This window comes from Apium graveolens, chromosome 2 (genome assembly GCF_009905375.1).
Source record: "Apium graveolens cultivar Ventura chromosome 2, ASM990537v1, whole genome shotgun sequence".
Lineage (NCBI taxonomy): Eukaryota > Viridiplantae > Streptophyta > Magnoliopsida > Apiales > Apiaceae > Apium > Apium graveolens.
This window is the reverse complement of record NC_133648.1, coordinates 46,468,254-46,490,086: the sequence shown is the minus strand read 5'-3', so window position 1 is coordinate 46,490,086 and position 21,833 is coordinate 46,468,254. Positions and strand designations below refer to the sequence as shown.

General features: G+C 33.7%; 1 protein-coding gene across 1 annotated transcript; it reads left to right on the top strand.

Annotated features, from left to right (window-relative positions):
• Nucleotides 1–12,815: 12,815 nt before the first annotated feature.
• On the top strand, nt 12,816–19,975 carry LOC141707370 (uncharacterized). Its single transcript, XM_074510495.1, has 3 exons — nt 12,816–13,026; nt 13,959–14,199; nt 18,510–19,975. The coding sequence occupies exons 1-3, from the start codon at nt 12,992–12,994 to the stop codon at nt 19,644–19,646; spliced, it is 1,413 nt and encodes a 470-aa protein (XP_074366596.1). The 5' UTR covers nt 12,816–12,991; the 3' UTR covers nt 19,647–19,975.
• The last annotated feature ends 1,858 nt before the right edge of the window (nt 19,976–21,833 follow it).

The following is a 21,833-nucleotide window of genomic DNA, read 5'->3' as shown; positions in this document are numbered from 1 at the left end:
AGAGGATCATCTCTCTTGCACACTCCATGTCCAGGGCTTACCAGCGCAGGGCAAGGAGGTTGGAGGATGAGAAGAAGAAGTCTAAATTAGAGTAGTTAGGATTATGATTTACTTTATGTAATCTGCATCTTAATGTACTCTATGTTTAATATCAATGAAATTATCTTCTTCTTTATCAATTTGTTTTTGTTGCTTGATTGTTTATGTCATGATTGCCTTGTGTTTACAAATTAATTGATTATCATTTTTCCTGTCATAATGCTTGCAACTGCATGTCTCAATGGTTATGCCTAATCAATACAGATAAATATGTTCAATGCATTACATGTTCAACACAATCCACTCAGACAATAACAGGAGATTCAAGTTTCAATCAACAGGTATTTGTGTTAAACTGCAGCTAAAACATTTCAAAACCAAACTGCGGTTTACCCAGACATAGCAACACAAACACAAACTAGAACTTTCAGACAAGAATCAGAACTTTCATTAAATATGGAACAACAACAGCAACACAAACACAAACTCAAACACAATCCCACTCAGGTGACTCTCAAAAGCCACCTGTTTTATAAAAGGACATCAATGTCTTGATGACCTTCAGATTGATTCAGTTGTTTGAGAAAAGAATCCACCAAACGTGAAAGTTTATCAGTTTACAGAATATTTCATGAATGTTTCTCATGCACCTTCATGTGCAAAACAGTCTTAACAGACTGATAGGTTTGAGGGTAGTACTCCCGAGGGGGAGCTCTCTAAATCCTCTCCAATTCAATTGGAGGTTCCTTAAGAAGGAACAACTCCCCTCATAACTCTAGCAGAAGCTGTCTCAGCAGTCAAAGCTAGAAGAACAATTGCCTATGACAATGTCATAAAAAGGGCAATCTTATCACATTTATGTGACAGTGCTCTGCAAGGTGCACAAAGGTTTGAGGCTGGTGTATATGACAATAACCCAGTCAAATCCTCTCCAATTCCGATGGAGGTTCTCACTACAAGTGGAGGACAACACACTGTCACAACCACAGAGCAATCTGTGAGTCAAACTGTGACCCTGGTCATAGATGCTTATGCACTCATTCTTCTGGTGAAATGAGTATGATTAGCCCTATATGGTTTTCCTCTAATCATATGATCACAAATTACCTCCTCTCAGCCACCTCTTAATTCTGTAGGTCAAACAACATTTGAGCCTTTCATGTGAGAATAAGAGAAAAGATTGAATGAAAAACAAAGAATAAGAGAGGCATAATCCTTCCTGGAAAAAGGAGAGGTAGATGAATGTATGGATTTAGTAATCCTTGTGAGGGAACTCTGACTCTCAAAAGTCATGAGTCTAGTGCAGTGAGATTTGGTAAGACCACTTATTCAAAAGAACGGAGAGCTTAGGACTTTTATCACTAACAGATTTTTCTGCAGATCTAAGTGAAACTTCTATTGTTTAAAACTTATCACCATGAATATTAATGAAAAGCTTGAAGCCGCAGATAGTGTTCCAAATGGACAATAATAACATCTTGAACAATGTGCATTTAGCTGGATTTTACTTCCAGGAGATAATGTCAAAAAGGGGGAGAATATATCTAAATACCAAAACAGCTAATGGATGTTGAATAAATCTAAATGGATGTTGAATAAATCTAAATGCAACTCAACAAAAGAAGACCTGATGGGAAGACTGGTTTTGGTTTCTGCATTTAGTTAAAGTTTTGACATCATCAATCAGAACTTGTGCATAATTTCATAATGAACAAGTTGGGGGAGATTGTAATATATAACAGATGATGTCAAAGAATTATGCCTCAGAAGAATGTCAAAGATTACTGGAGGTAATAATATCATCAACATCAAGCAAGAGCAGAATATCAAAGGATGGAAGATTTCTGAATATAAAAGCTGGTTCTTTGTCAAGTTACAGGATAGGGATGTTAGCTAGATATCCTAAGTCAGATTTGCTGAAACTAATAGAGGCTCTAGCTGACACCCCCATCTTAGAAGAATTGGAAATACTTGTGCAAATTAAGAACATAATTGAGAAAGAATCAGACAGCTCAGTCTTTACTTAATTATTGTAAACTGTCCAATGTACAAGTGTTGTATCAGCTTTTGTATCATTTTATTTTCATTCTTTAACTTGGGGTTAGTCTTGTTAACAGGCATGAATTTGTGATAAGCAATCTTCTCACAAATTGGGGGAGATTGTTGTGCAAGACATGCCTGTATCATAACAAGACTAAGTCATACTGACAACCCTAAGATTAGTTGTATTGTAACCTTAATCTGTAATTCATATTTGTAACACTTAATGTCTGTAAAATGTAAATGAGACTGGACCATTTTTCTCTAAACAGTGTCAAGCCTAAGAATTCTATCTGGAAGAAGATCAAGAAGATCATGCCTCAGAAGAATTATGAAGAAGCTTGGAGTTGAATAAATTTGTTTGGTGTAAAACATTCTAAGTCAAGATCTCTACAAGTCATAGAATTAGTGTTATAGAGAAATCATTCGAGAACTCCAGAATGACTTATCGAGAAGTCATTTAAACTCCAGAGAGTATCGACGGATGAGTAACATCTACCAGACGGATGAGCAATATCTACTTGACGGATGAGGAATGTCTACTCGACGGATAAACCATCACTACTCGACGGATAAGCAACATCCACCGGGTGTAGAGAACTCAGGAATTGTCTGTCGAGAACTCAGAGATATCGACAAGTATACATTCATTAGAGAACTCTGAGTTATCGATAAGCCAAAGTCCATTAGAGAACTCTGAGTTATCGATAAACCAAAATTCACTAGAGAACTCAGAGTTATCGATAAGTCTAGGCAACAATGAAGTTTCAGATATATCGACAAGCCAACATGTTTATCGAGATGTCGAGTTCTCTACAACCTAACTTGGAGATCTTGAAGTGAAGAAATTTCTCTAAGTACAGAATTGCAGAACAGTTCAATATCCAAGGTTGCAAATCAACAAACAATTCACACAGCTGGATTGACAAGTCTACAAAAAGCAGCTTGAGAGATGTGCAAGATCAACGACAAAGATTAACTGACAGAGAAGATTAAAGTAATCACGGGATGCTAAAGATATGCTAAGCCAGAAATTAGAAAATTTTCTTTTCTATAAATAGAAATGACAAGTGACAGTTTAGAAAAGCTAATAGCATGTTTATTATGTTGGATTTTTAACGCAACGGGGGCATGACAAAACACTTTTACACATACAAATCCAAATAAAAGTATATAAATCGTGAATAAAAATTCGAGGGATCGAATCTAACCTTTTAAAATAATTCGGAGACAACGATCAGAGATTCTTAGCAGTTGCTCCTCAAGTGTGAAGCACTCCACCGGTATCCACCAAGAAAACGATGTTAAGGAGGAGGAAGAAGGTGGAGAGAATTGGGTTTTCCAAACTTTTTGGGTTTTCGGGTTCGATGTGGGTTAGAAAAAATAGGGTCTATAATAGTGTATTTATAGGCAAAATTTTCAGCTGAAATTTTCCCATAAATATTATTATTATCCCATTTATTATTCTCATTAATAATTAAAACACCTTTTAATCATTAATCCTTTTTCTAAATACTTTAGAAATAATTCTCTCTCTTGATTTAATTTCCAAAAATTAAATCCTTTAATTAATAATATTAAGAACTTTTCTTAATTAATTTATAATCAATTAAATCTCATTTAATCAATTATTAAATTTGCCAATTAATTATTTATTTCACAAATAAATAATTATTTAGCCATTATTAATTAATTCATCCACCATTAAATCATTCTCTTTTTATGGTGTGACCCTGTAGGTTCAATATTAAGCCGGTAGTAGAAATAAATAATAATAAAACTATTTTATCATTATTTATATAAATTCTCTAATTTATTAAATATGATTAATTAATCACATTTATTCTACATCGTGAGGGATACTTCTCAGCATATCGCGACTATCCGGATAATATGAATTCACTGCTTAGAATACCAAGAACCTATTCAGTGAATAGTTACCGTACAATAAACTCCTTCTACCCTACAATGTCCCGATTAAATACAAGGCATGGATCTCGTGTCAAGCCTATCTAATTCAATCACTTTGCTTACCATTTACTATGCGTAGTTCTATGCAAATTAGAAACTCCTTTCTAATTTCATTTACTCTGGCCAGAGATTCCTGAACTAGCATAAGTGGATCAGCCTTGAACATTCGCTTCCTTCACTGGAAGGGGTAGATCCTTTATTGATCATACACTATCTTCGTGTACAAATTTCTATACCCAGAAGGGCCCTAATAATTGTCCCTGGAGACTAAGAACTAAACCAAAGCATAGTTCAGTGTACACAAGATGACTATGATGACCTCAAGTCTAAAGATACTTGTACAACTATCACTATGTGAACAACTGCTGACACGTGAGTGAACTCCATCAGTTGTTCAGCTGTGCGAGTCATGTTCAGTGAACTTATTCTATAATAAGCACCTACATACTAGCTATAGTGTCACCACACAAATGTCTATGAGAACAGACATCCTTCATAATGAAGCAAGCATAGTATGTACCGATCTTTGCGGATTATTAATTACCAGTTAGTAATCCTATGATCAGGAACTATTTAAGTTTAGAGTTATCATCTTTTTAGGTCTCACTATTATGATCTCATCATAATCCATAAAAAGCTTTACTCTAAACTATGGTATATCTTATTTAAACACTTAAATAGATAAAGCCCGTAATAAAAATAAAACAAGTCTTTATTAATATCAATGAAATCAAAACAGATTACATAAAAGTTATTCCTAAATCCTAATACATGATTGGACTTAGGACATATCCCTTTCAATCTCCCACATGTACTAAAGCCAATCACTCTGGTATCTAATACCAATCATGTCATTATGATGATCAAAGTGACTTTCATAAAGTAGCTTTGTGAGTGGGTCTGCTATGTTGTTATGTGTGTCAACTCTAATTCAATACAACACAAGAAATGTTATCGCGCTGCCACTAACCCTTTTGTAGACGCATGGTTCATCTACGTTTTTGATAAAATCAAACTCTTTGATTGTCTCATCAAAACGAATGTTCCATCTACGAGAAGCTTGCTATAAACCACATATGGTTCGCAGTAGCTTACACACTAGGTTTTCATTTATCTTGGAAAGAAAACCATCTGGCTAATTGTCAGATCTCATAGTCGTAGTAAGCAGCAATCGCAAGCAAAATTCGAACTGATTTTAACAGGGCTACAGGTAAAAGGTTTCATCAAAGTCAATCCATTGCCTTTGTTTGAATCCTTTTGCCACAAGCCTGCCCTTATAGGTCTCCACCTGGCCATCTGCTATAATCTATCTTTTATATACCGTATACATAGATTCCATTCCGGATTTCATGGCACTATGCCATTTCTCTGAGTCAACACTACTCATAGCCTCATTATAGGTCACAGGGTCGTCATCATCAATGATCGACAACTCTTTGTCATTCGCAATGACAAGGCCATATTACCTCTCAGGTTGGCGAGACACTCTCCCTGAACTATGAATGGGCTGTTCCACAAAAGGTTGTTCAGTCAGAACAGGTGTTTCCACTTGATCCATAGTAGTTTGTGCTTCTTGAACTTCATCAAGTTCAATTTTGCTCCCACTATTTCCTTCAAGGCTAAACTCCTTTTCCAAGAAGGTAGCATATCTGGAGACAAACACCCGATGATCGGTGTAAAAATAATACCCTAAAGTCTCTTTAGGATATCCCACAAAACCACATTTTACGGATCGATATTCCAGCTTATCTGGGTCAACTTTCTTGACATAAGCTGGATATCCCCAAATCTTAACGTGTTTAAGACTCGGTTTCCTTTCTTTCCATATCTCATACGAAGTTTGAGGAACAGATTTTGGAAGGCACCATATTCAGTAAATATGCTGAGGTTTCCAATGCATGACCCCTAAGGAATACTGGAAGATTTGCATAGCTCATCATGGACCGAACTATGTCTAACAAAGTTCGATTTCTCCTTTCAGATACCAATCTGGAGGAGTCCAGTGGAAGACTATACCATTTACTTTGAGATAATCCAGAAACTCTCCGTTCAAGTATTCACCACCTCGATCTAATCGAAGAGTTATAATACTATGTTTAGTTGTTTCTCCACTTCATACTTATATTCTTTGAACTTTTCAAAGGCCTCAGACTTGTGTTTCATCAAACACATATCTGAATCCAGATCTATCATCTATGAAAGTAATGAAGTATGATAATCCACCCATGGCTTGCTTAGACATTGGTCCACATACATCTGTGTGTACCATTCCTAGCAAATTTGCAGTCCTCTCTCCATGTCTACTAAATGGAGACTGCAGTGCCACAATGAAGTGAGATTTTCATCATCCCTTTTCTTTTATTAGTTTGTTCAATCTGAAGTAAATCATGTCACATATATACAGACCATTATTTAAAGTACCACGTCCATAAAGAATATTATCTCTAAGAATAGAACATTCATTATTCTCAATAATAAATGAAAATCCAGCCAAGTCTAACATGGGAATAATATTCCTCACAATCGAGGGAACAAAATAACAATTATTTAAAATAATAGTCTTGCCCGTAGGCATATGTAAATGAAATGATTCTACATCTTCAGCAGCAACTCTTGCTTCATTTCCCATCAGTAGAATCACCTCCTCTTCCTCAAGAGTCCTACTTCTCCTTGGTCCCTGCAACAAATTGCAGATATGAGAACCACAGGCGGTATCTAATACCCAAGTAGAAATTTGATTTAATGACATATTCACTTCTATCATGAACATACCTGAATCAGAAGCGGTAGTCTCACTACCCTTCTTCTTCTTCAATTCTGCAAGGTAAACCTTGCAGTTCCTCTTCCAGTGCCCCACCTTGTTACAGCGAAAGCAAACAACTTTGCTCTTGGGGTCTTCAGCTTTTGGTGGAACCGGCGTTTTCTCACCTACTTTCTTCTTCTTGGAAGGGTTCCTCTTCCTTTTCTTAGGATTGGAACCTTCACCAATTAGAAGAACAGAACTCTTCTTAGGGGGAAAATTCGATTCCGCAGTCTTCAACATATTGTGGAGTTCAGGCAGGCTAACATCCAACTAATTCATGTGAAAGTTCACAACAAACTGCGAGAACGAACTCGGAAGCGATTGCAAGACCAAGTCTTGGCTCAGCTCCCCATCCATGGCAAAACCAAGTTGTCCAAGACGTTCAATCAAATTGATCATCTTAAGTACATGGTCATTCACAGATGATCCCTCAGACATCCTACAACCGAACAGCTCCTTCGATATCTCATATCGAGCTATCCTCCGTGCCACATCATACAACTCTTGTAGATGCATGAGGATAGTGTGAGCATCCATATGCTCATGTTGCTTCTGTAGCTCAATGTTCATGGAAGCTAGCATGATGCATTGAGCAACATTTGCATCATCTATCCACTTACGATACACAACATGTTCATTATTATGTGCATCACTAGCAGGTTCAGTAGGCTTAGGTGAGTCAATCACGTATTCCAGCTTCTCAATCCTGAGAATAATTCTCAAGTTTCGAAGCCAGTCAGCATAATCAGGACCATTCAATTTGTGAGCATCTAGTATGCTCCTGAGTGATAGTGCAGAAGACATAACGTACAAAGTAAATCTGTAAATGATAAACACATAACAACACTTAGCAAATATTCGATTTCATTTCAAAACACTATATGAATCGGGTCTTTATTCATAAGTGTCTCCCACTAGTTTTTCTAATTTATTCAACCCCCTACGTGAAAAATTAAGCATTCATAATGCTAGTGGGAATAGGGATCCTACATTCCATTACACAACCCCGGCTGTAGCACGAACCGCCATGCAATGTTCAATAGGCAGACAACTCTTGTCAATTACATCTCATGTTATTCCCTAATCAAACTTTAGCCTCTTGAATAATTGAGTCTCGGCTGTAGCACGACAAACTCAATATTCTAAGTCAAGTCTAACCCAACATTCCGTACAGTTGAATCAGTCCCCAAAGGCCCACGGCTGTAGCACGTACCGACCTTTAGATTCTTATTCAATGTACACATCTCTATGTAATAGACAAGTATTTCTTATTTCGAAATCAAAGCCCTCGGCTGTAGCACGAACCGACAATGATTCAAAAATAAGAACTACTTTTCTATCATGTTGGAAGGCTATGACTGACACAAGCCCGTTGTATCATTGGCCAATTACTACTTGATATTATTTAATTTTAGAGGGATTATATTAAGTTACAATCATAATCATATTATAAAGAGATTCTTCCTTTTAAATTAAATATTTCAAATCAATAATCAATAATCAGATGATTCCCAGATCGGGTGGAGCATTGTCAAGAGGCGTCACTTAATAACCCTTTCTTACAGATAGAAATCTGTTGTTGACAGAATCATCCTTTCTCTCATATCGAAAATTCATATTCAATTACGTGTTTCACAAACACAAGAATCTCATGATTGTATTCATAATATTGTTATTAAGGTTATGAAACAATTTCACTATACTAGGTTGTCTAACAAACGCCTTATGTTCATTTAAGTTCACCTAAATCTATCATCGCATGATAAACTAAGCATATATCACATATATAAACATGAATAAACATCAAGGTAGGCATGTTACATCATCTAGCACATTAGTCTAAACAATATACATCTCTATGTATCACATGAAACATTTAAAAGCAATTAAAACAGTCAAAAACAACTTTAAAACACTTCATGGAAATATAAACAGTTCAAAACTTTTATATAAACTAAAATTGATCACTCCATTAGATCCGTCTCGAAAAAACGAATCCAACGGTATATTGCACGCCTAAAACGGAGTTACGAAACTCCCAGAAAATCAATTTTAAAATCAACAGACGGGCTGTAACGCATTACAGGAACGCGTTACAATCCCTGTAACGTATTCCGGTGATGCGTTACACCCCTTTTAAGCCATTAAAGGGTGCGCATTCCCGGAATGCGTTACACCCCTATTTTTTTTTTTGTTTTTCAGCAGCCGACAGCTTCTCCTCGAACTGCGCGCAGCCGTCCCTGACTTTTTCTTTCGTGCAACACAGCAGACAGCCACAGAGATGCAGACAACAGAGCAGATGTGCAGATGTACAGATAATACAAATATATATATACTATATATACATATAATTATACTTATTAAATTACGAATTTAATTGTAAGAACTTCAAAAATTCATAATAAAAAATCTATACATCATAAAATTATGAAAAAAATACCCAGACGATCTACAACACTTGTAGAACCCAGATCAACATTCAAAATTATTTTGAGAAACGATTTCTCATCAGACAAAATTAATCCATGATATAACTTGTAAAAATCATAATTAATTCATACAAACACATAAAATTCTGAAATTTTTACCACAGATCTATATGCATACAACCTATGCTCTGATACCAATGTTGGATTTTTAACGCAGCGGGGGCATGGCAAAACACTTTTACACATACAAAATCCAAATAAAAGCATATAAATCGTGAATAAAAATTCGAGGGATCGAATCTAACCTTTTAAAATAATTCGGAGACAACGATCAGAGATCCTTAGCAGTTGCTCCTCAAGTGTGAAGCACTCCATCGGTATCCACCAAGAAAACGATGTTAAGGAGGAGGAAGAAGGTGGAGAGAATTGGGTTTTCCAAACTTTTTGGGTTTTCGGATTCGATGTGGCTTAGAATAAAATAGGGTCTATAATAGTGTATTTATAGGCAAAATTTTCAGCTGAAATTTTCCCATAAATATTATTATTATTATCCCATTTATTATTCTCATTAATAATTAAAACACCTTTTAATCATTAATCCTTTTTCTAAACACTTTAGAAATAATTCTCTCTCTTGATTTAATTTCCAAAAATTAAATCCTTTAATTAATAATATTAAGAATTTTTCTTAATTAATTTATAATCAATTAAATCTCATTTAATCAATTATTAAATTTGCCAATTATTTATTTATTTCACAAATAAATAATTATTTAGCCATTATTAATTAATTCCTCCACCATTAAATCATTCTCTTTTTATGGTGTGACCCTGTAGGTTCAATATTAAGCCGGTAGTAGAAATAAATAATAATAAAATTATTTTATCATTATTTATATAAATTCTCTAATTTATTAAATATGATTAATTAATCACATTTATTCAACATCGTGAGGGATACTTCTCAGCATATCGCGACTATCCGGATAATATGAATTCACTGCTTAGAATACCAAGAACCTATTCAGTGAATAGTTACCGTACAATAAACTCCTTCTACCCTACAATGTTCCGATTAAATACAAGGCATGGATCTCGTGTCAAGCCTATCTAATTCAATCACTTGCTTACCATTTACTATGCATAGTTCTATGCAAATTAGAAACTCCTTTCTAATTTCATTTACTCTGGCCAGAGATTCCTGAACTAGCATAAGTGGATCAGCCTTGAACATTCGCTTCCTTCACTGGAAGGGGTAGATCCTTTATTGATCATACACTATCTTCGTGTACAAATTCCTATACCCAGAAGAGCCCTAATAATTGTCCCTGGAGACTAAGAACTAAACCAAAGCATAGTTCAGTGTACACAAGATGACTATGATGACCTCAAGTCTAAGGATACTTGTACAACTATCACTATGTGAACAACTGCTGACACGTGAGTGAACTCTATCAGTTGTTCAGCCGTGCGAGTCATGTTCAGTGAACTTATTCTATAATAAGCACCTACATACTAGCTATAGTGTGACCACACAAATGTCTATGAGAACAGACATCCTTCATAATGAAGCAAGCATAGTATGTACCGATCTTTGCGGATTATTAATTACCAGTTAGTAATCCTATGATCAGGAACTATTTAAGTTTAGAGTTATCATCTTTTTAGGTCTCACTATTATGATCTCATCATAATCCATAAAAAGCTTTACTCTAAACTATGGTATATCTTATTTAAACACTTAAATAGATAAAGCCCGTAATAAAAACAAAACAAGTCTTTATTAATATCAATGAAATCAAAACAGATTACATAAAAGTTATTCATAAATCCTAATACATGATTGGACTTAGGACATATTCCTTTCATATTATCCACTGTGTAAACCAGCAGTTAACTGAGTTATAAAGTTAACACTGGTCCTCTAGTTAAGTTAAGTAGAACAATCAGATTAAAAAAATTGCGTGTTCTCTCTCAAGAAAGAAGCTAAGTTCTAAAACAAGAACTTAGAGATTTTGTAGCAAAACATTGCTTGATTTTTAATATAAAATTAAGTGAGTTTTGAAGATCTTTGTTTTACATATTTGCACACCTATTTATGTTTAACATCCATTCTACTAAATCATTAACAACAACCAACTGCTAAAGCCTAAGTCGATCGAAAATCAAACATTTAAGCCAAAACACATTCACCCCCCCTCTGTGTTGTATTCATACCTAACACACTATATCTTGTAAATTATTAAATCATAAATTAATAAAAAATATTTTAAATTATTTTCTAAAACCCAAAAAGGGATCGTTGAACACTAAAATGTTAAAAATTATTAAATTAAGTTATATCCTTAAATTTTATAATTATTTAATCTAAAATTAATATTTCTGGTTCTTAGGGTTTAGGGCCTTTAGGCCCTAAATTAAATTAGGGTTTAGACTCTAGGGTTTAGGGGCCTAAAGGCCCTAGACCCTGAATCGGTGTAACATCTTTAAATTTCTTTTAGCGGATGCGGGTTATCTACGATAAAAAAAAACCCAAAAGGGAAATGGTGAACTCTAAATATGAAAAATTGTTAATTTTATAATTATTTAATTTAAAATTAATATTTCTGGTTTTTAGGGTTTAGGGCCTAAATCGTAGCTTAAATTAGGGTGGGTTTAGGCTTTAGGCCCTAAACCCTAAATCTTAAATCTTAAATGGGTGTAACATTTATTAATTTCTTTTTAAATGTTTCTAAAACCCAAAAGGTATTGGTGAACCCTAAATGTTAAAAATTGTTAAATTATGGTATCATTTATAAATTCTAAAAATATTAAATAAATATAAATATTGAAAAACATAACATTAAATGATGTTTCCGGAATCCTAAATAATTCATCAAAACAAGTTTAAAATAAGAAAACAAAACAGAAAATAAAGGAAATACAAAACGTGACTTGAAGTCATGTTGCTACATTATTAAAAAAAAAGAGGTAAAACGGAAAATGATGTTCCGTTTTGTATGTATTAAAAAACGGAATATTATATGACGTTATGAGGTGACATTTTGGGTCTTTCTCCCCTGAAGTGACAATTTGGACATTATTAACTGAAATAGTGACAATTCGGGCTTTTGTTCATTAAGGCGCACCTAAAATACCCACAAAACAAATACGCATATGAGAGATGCGTATTCGGTTTTTAAAAAATTAATAAAGAATACGAATGTTCATATTTTGTTTTTTTAAATACGCATGGTGAACATGCACATTTTTCTTAAAAATAAATTGAATACGCAAGTTGATTATTAAATTTTAGAAACTTGAATACGTATTCCTTAAATATGTATTTCGGGAGTATTTTGGACGGTTCTTGTGTATCCGAATATTTTGGACAGTTAAAAATAAAAAAAAATCACAAAAATATATTTACTTATAAAAAATGTATGTTATCTCATTTTATTTTAATGGCCACTTATTTTTCATCTTTTTTTCGAAAAAAATATGGATTGATAGAGTGAACTGTGTAGATGAGATCAGTTAGCTCACTTTCAGTTTTGTCCAGAAAAGACAAAAACTTTCCCCCATCCTCATCCCTATTTTAATAGCCCTGTTTCCTTCTTGCCCCCTTTTTTCCTTTATTTATTTATCTTTAATTTCTGCAAATAAATGTCTAATAAAATCAAATAAAAAGCGCTGCCTTTTTCTTGAATTTACAGCTACAAAATCAAGAATGGATTTTCCACCGAATTCACAAGATAGCCCTAGGTTTGTTCTTCATTCTCATGCTTTTAATTAATAGATTTGTTGTTATAATTCATTTAATTACATATTTAATTACATTTCTTTAGGCATTGCTTTAAGTAGCTAACTGTTTATAGCTTTAACTTGTTTCTCAGTAGCCAAACATAGTCTTTTTTGCTTAGAATAGATTTACAAATGTGTTTGTGTGTCAGTGTTTGTGTGTCTATATGCAGTAATATACACATACACCCCAGTTGTGTGTCAGTATGTTTGTGTGTAATACAACAAATTGTTCAGGATTTTTGTATTACATGACAAAATTTTGCCTTAAATTTGGTCACTGTAGCTATGTTTACCCTTTATTCTAGGATATTTTATTGGCCATGGTTATGTTTAATTGTTCGAGTTGTGTACTCTTAAACTTTACCAAATGATGAAGTTTTGATTTTTTTTTCGTTTTACTTAAATTGATGACATTGGTATACCGAATTCATAAATCTAGATAAAAGATAACCGGAAATAGCATAAATTTTGTTCAGCAAGTAATTTTGAGTGTTGAAATTTGTAAGTTCTTATTTTGTAGTTACAAATTTGTTACTTATTTTAACCAAATATGTAGGTCTCGTTTGTTTCAATGTAACACTCAGAGATTTAGCTACAAGTTCCTTGGAAGTATAACGAGTGACATCGTTTAGTTGCATGATTTTGAAATTGGACAATATATAACGAGTTACATTGTTTGGTTACCACAAGTTACATAGTCCATTTAATTGTTCAAAAGATTAAATTTACCTAATATAACTATACAACTCCTACTTACATAGCTGTGAAAAAAATTGACGAAAGAAACGAGACCATAGCGAGTGAGGTGCATGCCTGTCCGATTCTTGGGAAATAACTAATTTCCTGTTGGTTGCTTCTGAAATGTTTGTTTATATGTAATCATTTTGTTTCAGGAGTATGGGTGAGGCAGGGGGATACTGGGACGGATTTGTTAATGGTGATGATTCTTTCCATAACGTTATTAATATGTTGGATTTTCCTTTGGAAAGTGTGGAAGGGGATAAGTGTGTTGCTGAGGAGAATTGGGAGACTCAGTTTCCAAGCCTAGGACCCTTCTCTTCAGAAATTGTGCAGGGATTTACCCCACTTTTCAGATCTGACTTCACGGAAGATGTGCCTTATAACTTTGTCCAGGTAAAAATTCTTTGATTGGAAATGTAGTTTCTGTAATTTATTAATCCCGCTCTAGCATCTCATGAAATGACTTTTACTACTGCATGATTTTTTTTGAAAGGCGGACTACTGCATGATTTGATCTCGCATTTCATGATGGTTTTGATTAGAAACGAATTTAGTAGCTAGTTCAAATGGATGGTGGTTTTTTATTATGTTAATCATGTTCATAAAGCACGTCGACATAATTAACTTTGTATAATATTGGTTCCCTTTTTTTCTGATTAGCACAGTCTTCTTTCGTGACGGGGATCAAGGAATTAAAAGTTTTATTTATTTAAATTATTATATAGGGTTAAAGTTATATCTAAGACTTTGATCTATTGTTGAAATTGAAAACAAACGCTTTCTCTTATCACCAAGAATCCAAAAAAAAAAAGAGCTTATGGTTCATTACTTCCAGTTTGCACCCCGAGTTCCAAGCCTAATAGGACAAACAAAATTTTGTATATCTCCTCAAAGAACTCCACGAGTTAATATATTTGAAACATCTTGTTCCAAAAAACAACATGAGGTTATCTTAGAGTCGCATCTGTATAGTCATAATTATTGGAGATTATTCCAAGACTGAAAATAGTAGGTTGACGACTTGTACAGATTAAGTGAGTATGCAAACATATTATAACTTCAAATGAAGAAATTGAAGTTGATGTGGTTGTGGTTGTTTATGATGCAGTATATATGGAGGAAAGTCATCATATTGTGGAGCTCAAAATTTAAGAATAACATGGAGTTATTACGCGCCATTCCTGTTGCTTTAGATGATATCTTTGCATTTTTCTTTGTTTTTATGGGAATTTTCTGAAGTTAGGGTGCTGAGGATTTTGCAGAAATATTTCTTCATTTAAGGTTTGTGAATTTGAATTATGAGATAACAGTATGTTACCTGGACTCGGGTACCTGGTGTCGGACATCGGGGATCCAAGTGTCAGACTCTTAATTCCTAAAGAATTAGGATTCGTGGGTATGATTCTGAAATTTGACATGAAGAAATATTATTTCATTTAAGGTTTGTAGATATTAATTATTAGAGAACAGTATGTTACCTGGACTCGGGTATACCGTGTGTCAGACATCGGGTTGGATCCAAATGTAAGATTCTTAGTTTCTTTTTTTTTTTTTATCGTAGGTTAGTTTCTAAAGAATTAGGAATTAGGATTCATGGGTATGGTTCTGAAATTTGACATGGGTGCGGGGATTTGACATACAACCTTCACATTAGTGAATTATACCTACTTTTTTATATTTTTAATATATGTAAAGAGTGTTTTCTACCGATAAAAAAAACATATTCATAATTGTTTGTCAAATTTATAGCATAGATTAAAAGTATAACATTGAAATAGTAATCTGTGGACATCTCTCTCGAGAAAAAACTTTATGTGAAGCCTTGTAAAATATTTTAAACTAGATTGCTTGAAGTTGAAGTGTTTGGTTTCCATTCTTCAGATCCCATACTCACACCGATGTCATGTCCGTTCGACACGGGCATGGGAAAAATTAAAGTCCGAGCAACGGGGAGATAGCACCAGGCCCGTAGAAATGTTTTTTTTAAAAAAAAGAAGAGGTATATGATGTGGAGTAAGGAATTAAAATATCAATTATATGTTATTTAGTTGTAAATATGAATTAAAACTTATTATGTAGGTTTATTCTATTAGGTAAGTAGATTATTAGAAATAGTAGGGTGAGAAAAGGAATCCTCTTCTTTGGTGGATTAGTATTGAGAAACAGATTTTGATTAGGACAATTTTCCTAGGATTGGTTTGAAGTTTCTATTTCTATGTAAACTAATGTTTTCATCATCTCCTGACTGATTGATTGTTAGAATTAAATTACTTTTCTTGTTATGGGTTGTGATCCAAACATTTTCCTTCCTTTTGGGGCTGGAAAATAATTAGGGTCTATGCTTGAGTCACCTAGCATTTTCTTTTATTATTTTTATTACACAATATATTTTTTTCAATTCTTCTGTTGCATCAGGTCTAGTCCAGGTACATCATACCCTCTTTAGACCCTATTTCCTAGTCAGATATACCAGAAGGTTTGATTGATTTCTATCAAGCACATTCTCATTAGTTTCTAGGTTTGGTTTGTTTCCTTTTCGTAGCTATACTTGCAGTGATCATATAAAATGCTTTGATATAGTTTGTACAAATTACTAATTCTCATGTCATATGAAGTAACCCAAACATGTCAAAAAAGCTTATCAAACGTTAAAAATGATGTGTAAGATGTTATATGGTATTGCTTAAGTTTATCGTATCTTATAAAAATTATATAGGTTAAAACTTAATTAGTTAACACTTCATCTTGCTTAAATCAATTGCAAATTACGTATTGAGCTCAAAAGAATTACATCTGTTACAACTTACACCAAACTTGTATTTGTACATTCTGAAACATTTCTGTTTAAACAGTGTGAAACTATTGTGTTAGAATCTCAAGACCGGGTTAGAGTTCTGAAGTGGCTTCTAACAGCTTACAGGGATTAATATTCGTTCATTTAATCTCCATAATTATTTTAACCTCCCCCATTAGGTGTTCCTTTTCTTCTTCTCTCAGTTCTCTCCTGTACAATACAATCTCAATTCATCAACAAATGAAGGCCAATCTTCCTCGACCAATTCTTTTCTCTTCTCGAAGTCTTGAAAATTTATAAGAAAAAAACCAAACCCGAGATATATTGCAACCTGTGATCTTCTTCTAAATAAAGTATGGACCAAAAAGCAAAACAGATTGAATTCTAAAAAATGTCATGGACCGTAGATTACTCAACAAATTAAATAATCCTGTGTCCTATAAATTGTTGTTTCTTAAACCGGGCTAAAACCATTTTCTCGTAGGTGGAAATCAAGTTGTGTTAAACAATCTAGAATAGGCTAAGAATGAAATCTCACGGCAGAGTCGAAAAGCCAACTCTAGCAGCAAGACTGATCACTGATCTATCAGATTTTTTCACTTTTTTCACCATTGAGGACATGGATGGGCAGTGTGGTTGCCCAGGATGGCCTTTTTAAGAAAATGATCTCCGATGTTCTTGAAGACGCAGGATTAGAGTAGTAGGGGGATGTTATAGCCAGATAAAAATATGGGTTATGGCGAGTAACTGGGCCTTGTAAGGACTGTGTTATAGGGGGATGTTAGCTAGTACTTTGCATAACTAGTTGTTACTCTAATAGTCTAATGGTACACCTATTTTGATCCACATTCTTTTTTTGTATACATTTTTTCATATTTATTTTTGGTCAGGATTTTTCCATCTTAAAAAAATTTAAATCATTCAGTAATTTTAAAAATGCTTTCATATTTTTCTACATTTTTGGAACTTTTGATAAAGTTTTTTAGCAAGTCGGGGGGGGGGGGGTCTTGACAGAAACCGCCTGTCTATTCCTTGGGGTCTTTATGGTAACCTTTATACTCTTTGAAACAGGGGTAGTGTCTGTGTATTTCTCACCCTCTCTGAACCCTGTTCTAGAGTTGAACTCTAGGGGTATGTTTGGTTTCGTAACTCCACTAAGTTTCTGGTTTAACTTTAAGTTTTAGTATATATGTCTTATTCGCCAACTGAAACAAGATAACTGTAGCACCAGCTTTAATGAATTCTCATAATTGCTTTGGCCTACTCTTCATTGTACATCTTTACCCCATCTTGCTGGAGCCTGGAGGTATAGCACGTTTTACTATAATTAATTATCTCTAGAACCATAAGTCTAGACTCTAGAGTGATTTCGTCATTATTTCTTTTACAACGTAAAATGCATTCTACCATCTTGGTTTAATCATTATAATTCCCCGGGATGGCCTGTGTGGGATTTTTTTCCCTTTCTTACATTATTATTATGGAGTTTATACACTTTGCTAAAAGCAAGTGAAATCATTTTCAGTCAGCAAGGATATAAGCTACTGGGGTGACAAAAATTTTTTTAAAATGATATGTGCACAAGATAAATATTAAATCTGGTGCACATATTATTTTAAAATTTGTTTTTTAATTTTTTTCTGTAATTAGGAAATGACATTTATCAAAAGTTCTCCACTGGAAATCGTTCTTCCTTGCATATCAATACCAAATTTTCACATATAAACTGCATAACACATTTAATATATAGTAGTTAGCTCATTTTTTTTGTTAAATTTACAATTTCTAAAGTCTGCTTGCATTCACTTGTATGATGACTACATAACTATTGGCTTGCTGAATGATTTTTTTAGTACTTTTATTTTCATCTGATCTGTGACATATGTTGATAATAATATCTATCATTCAGAACAATGCAGGCTATGCAGCCTCTGATAGAAAATTGCTACCAGTTACTGAATTCTCCAGCACAAATTTTCGTCTTGATTCTTCTCATTCCAGAAACCCCAGCTTGTTACAAACACCAAGCCAGAATTCTGTACTTGAAAGTAGCAGTTCCTGCTCAGCCGGTAAAAACTTGTCGACTAGCTCTGAATTCCTTGTCCCAGTCAGAGCTCGAAGTAAGATTCCACGGAGCTTGACCTTCAGCAGATGGCATTTGCTCTCTCCAGTACCTCCACCTAAAAAGATATTGCGCGCAAAAGGCAAAGAGAAGAAACACATGCCACAATCAAAGCATCCAAATGAATTCGACATGGAGGAAGACTTTTATCAGCAAATGCCAAATAAAAGATGTATGCATTGTCAAGCTGAAGAAACGCCACAATGGAGGGCAGGACCTATGGGGCCGCATACTCTTTGCAATGCGTGTGGAGTTTGTTATCGGAAACGAGGACTCTTACCCGAGTATCGTCTGACAGCAAGTCATGGTTCAAATACAGAGAAGTTTTCATTTACCCGGGGAAAGAAGAAGCATATAAAAAAGTCAAGTGAGATTAAGGAAGATTCAACCAATCAGCTTCCAGAAGACTGCCAAATTGTAGAAGATGTAACTTATCAGCTTCCATGCAAACGCTGTACTCTGTGTAATGTTACGAAAAGGCCACAACGTAGGGTAGGATCGACGGGCCCAAAAACTTTATGCAATACACGTGGAGTTCGTTCTCGGTCGGGCCGCTTCTTGCTGGAGAGTCTTCTGAGTCCTGACCCTGAGAAAAATGAAAGCATAACCACTATAAATGTAGAGAAGAAAAAGGAACTGCCAGACCTTTCAAATGACTTCGAGCTCACGGGCTTTGCGACTCATCAGCCTATGCAAGTCCAAAGATGTACTCATTGTCAAGTTACAGAAACACCACAATGGCGGGAAGGACCAATGGGGCCGAGAACCCTTTGCAATGCATGCGGAGTTCGCTATAGGTCCGGTCGACTTGTTCCTGAATATCGTCCAGCTGCGAGTCCTACTTTTGTTCCATCTTTGCACTCTAACAAACACAGGAAGGTTATAGAAATGAGAGAGAAGGTTATCCCTCTAAACATTGTCTAAGATGGATCCTGCAATGTCCCCACCACCAGATTTTGTTCTCAATCAGTTATGTATTTGATAGCATCTGGAGTCGTTGAATGTTGTTTTTTGTTAGATTTAGAATTTTGAGGATTCCAAAAGCATCTGTGCTTCCCTGGAGAGCTGGATCTTCGAGAAAGAGTGTACCAATAGCTGTAGGAATGCATTAATGCTAAGAGATCTTTAAAAGTCATTAGAAGTTTTTATTTTGATTGTCATATATGGACCCTGGAGGTGCTTGTTCTGATGTTCAGGTACTTTTCAACATTTTGAATAAACCATGCATAATATAGAGATTTTCGTATTTGTTATCAAGTCTCCTTTTCAAATAGGGTACAACGGCAGCTTATTCAGAGGAGGATTAAAATCAAATTGTGTTCCTCTTCACAAGAAAGTTATCATAAATATTTTCTTAGGACCAAATACTAGCTCCCTCCGGTTGACGAAAGTCTTGTAGGCCCAAGACTTTCCTGTTTGTGTGTTACAGTTACAAGACTTTCCTGTTTGTGTGTTACAGACTTACAGTTACTGTTAAGACATGATATAAAAAGATGTACGGTACGAGCATATTATCACTTATTAGCTTTCCTGTTTAAGTGCTACCATCAAACATACAAAATGATACACCTAACTTTTTTGCAACTTTTATACTCACAAGGGCACCTTTTAAGTTTAAGGTCTCTTTCAATCTTTTGTCCCAACAAACATATACCTCACTTTCTGTAATTATGTTCTTTCTTCTTCTTTTTCCTATTTTATCCGGGGATCCTTGTGGTAGGCCTCGTTCAGTTTATTCTATACCTAATCTATAAATTTTGGTGTTTTTTTAGTTTATATATTCTTAAAATTTACATTTCTTTGTAGTAAACTAATTCAAACTAACGAAACGTTGGTTCAGTGGTTGAGATCTTGCGTTTACGGATACCAATTTTTTAGGTACTATTAATATAGATGCATTCGCCTCATAAAATAGAAGCAAGATCAGCCTATAATCTTACCATCCACAAATTTTGTTTTACTAGTGTGATACACTGGGTACATTAAATAAAACTGGGAAGGTTAAGAAAGGTTCAGGACTCAGCACCAGACATGGATGTTTTGTAGAACAATCAAACCATTGGAAGTAGGCAATACATTGGTACATGTATTTTAAGAGTAAATTGCATATTGCATCTCTTTGATTTCGGCCATTAGTACCACTTGTTTAAACAATTGCACTTTGTACCCCATACAATTTTAAGCGTTGCACTTTGCACCCTTCCGTTAATTTTTGCCATTGCGTTAAATGTGTCAGGGGTAAACAAGTAATTTGACTATGTATAATTGCACTTTGATCATTTTAGTTTAACAGATTTTTCATTTATATCCCTGAACAATTTTTTTTACAATTCTGACCTTCAATTATAAAAAATGAATATTTTAATCATTTTATTAAATTTTTAATATTCGAATTTTTATAATTTTTAAAAAAAAATCGAATATTATAAAAATTTGAACATTTTAATCCATTTATTAAATTTTTTAATTTTCGAATTTTTATAATTTTAAAATAATTATATTCAATTTTTTAATATTCCCTTTCATAAAAAATATATTTGAATTAAAAAAAATTGTATTCGATTTTTTAAAAAAAATTATTCAATTTTTTATAATATTCGAATTTTAAAAAAAATTATATTTGTATCAAAAATAAAAAAAAAAATTGAATTATTTTTAAAATTTGAATATTATAAAAATTCTAATATAATTTTTTTTTTAAAAACAAATATAATTTTTTTTAAAATTCGAATATATATTTAAATTCGAATATTATAAAAATTTTAATATAATTTTTATAAAAATTATAAAAATTTGAATAGTATAAAAATTTGAAAATAATTTTTAAAAAATTTTAAAAATTTGAATACTAATTTTTTTAATAAATTGGTTAAAATGTTCAATTTTTATAGCTGAAGGTCAAAATTGTAAAAAAAAAATTGTCCACGGGTATAAATGAAAAATTTGTTGAATTTTAATGATCAAAGTGCAATTATACCATGTCAAATTACCTATTTACCCCTGACATATTTAACGGTAACAGTAAAAACCAACCGAAGGGGTATAAAGTGCAGCACCTAAACTTGTATGAAGTCCAAAGTGCAATTATTTAAACAAGTGGTACTGAAGTGT

Excerpts from the sequence above, each read along its gene's own strand:
- LOC141707370 (XM_074510495.1), top strand. The coding sequence starts at position 12,992 with ATGGATTTTCCACCGAATTCACAAGATAGCCCTAG. Across the intron at positions 13,027-13,958 it reads AATTCACAAGATAGCCCTAG|GAGTATGGGTGAGGCAGGGG; the intron begins GTTTGTTCTTCA and ends ATTTTGTTTCAG. Across the intron at positions 14,200-18,509 it reads TGCCTTATAACTTTGTCCAG|AACAATGCAGGCTATGCAGC; the intron begins GTAAAAATTCTT and ends TCTATCATTCAG.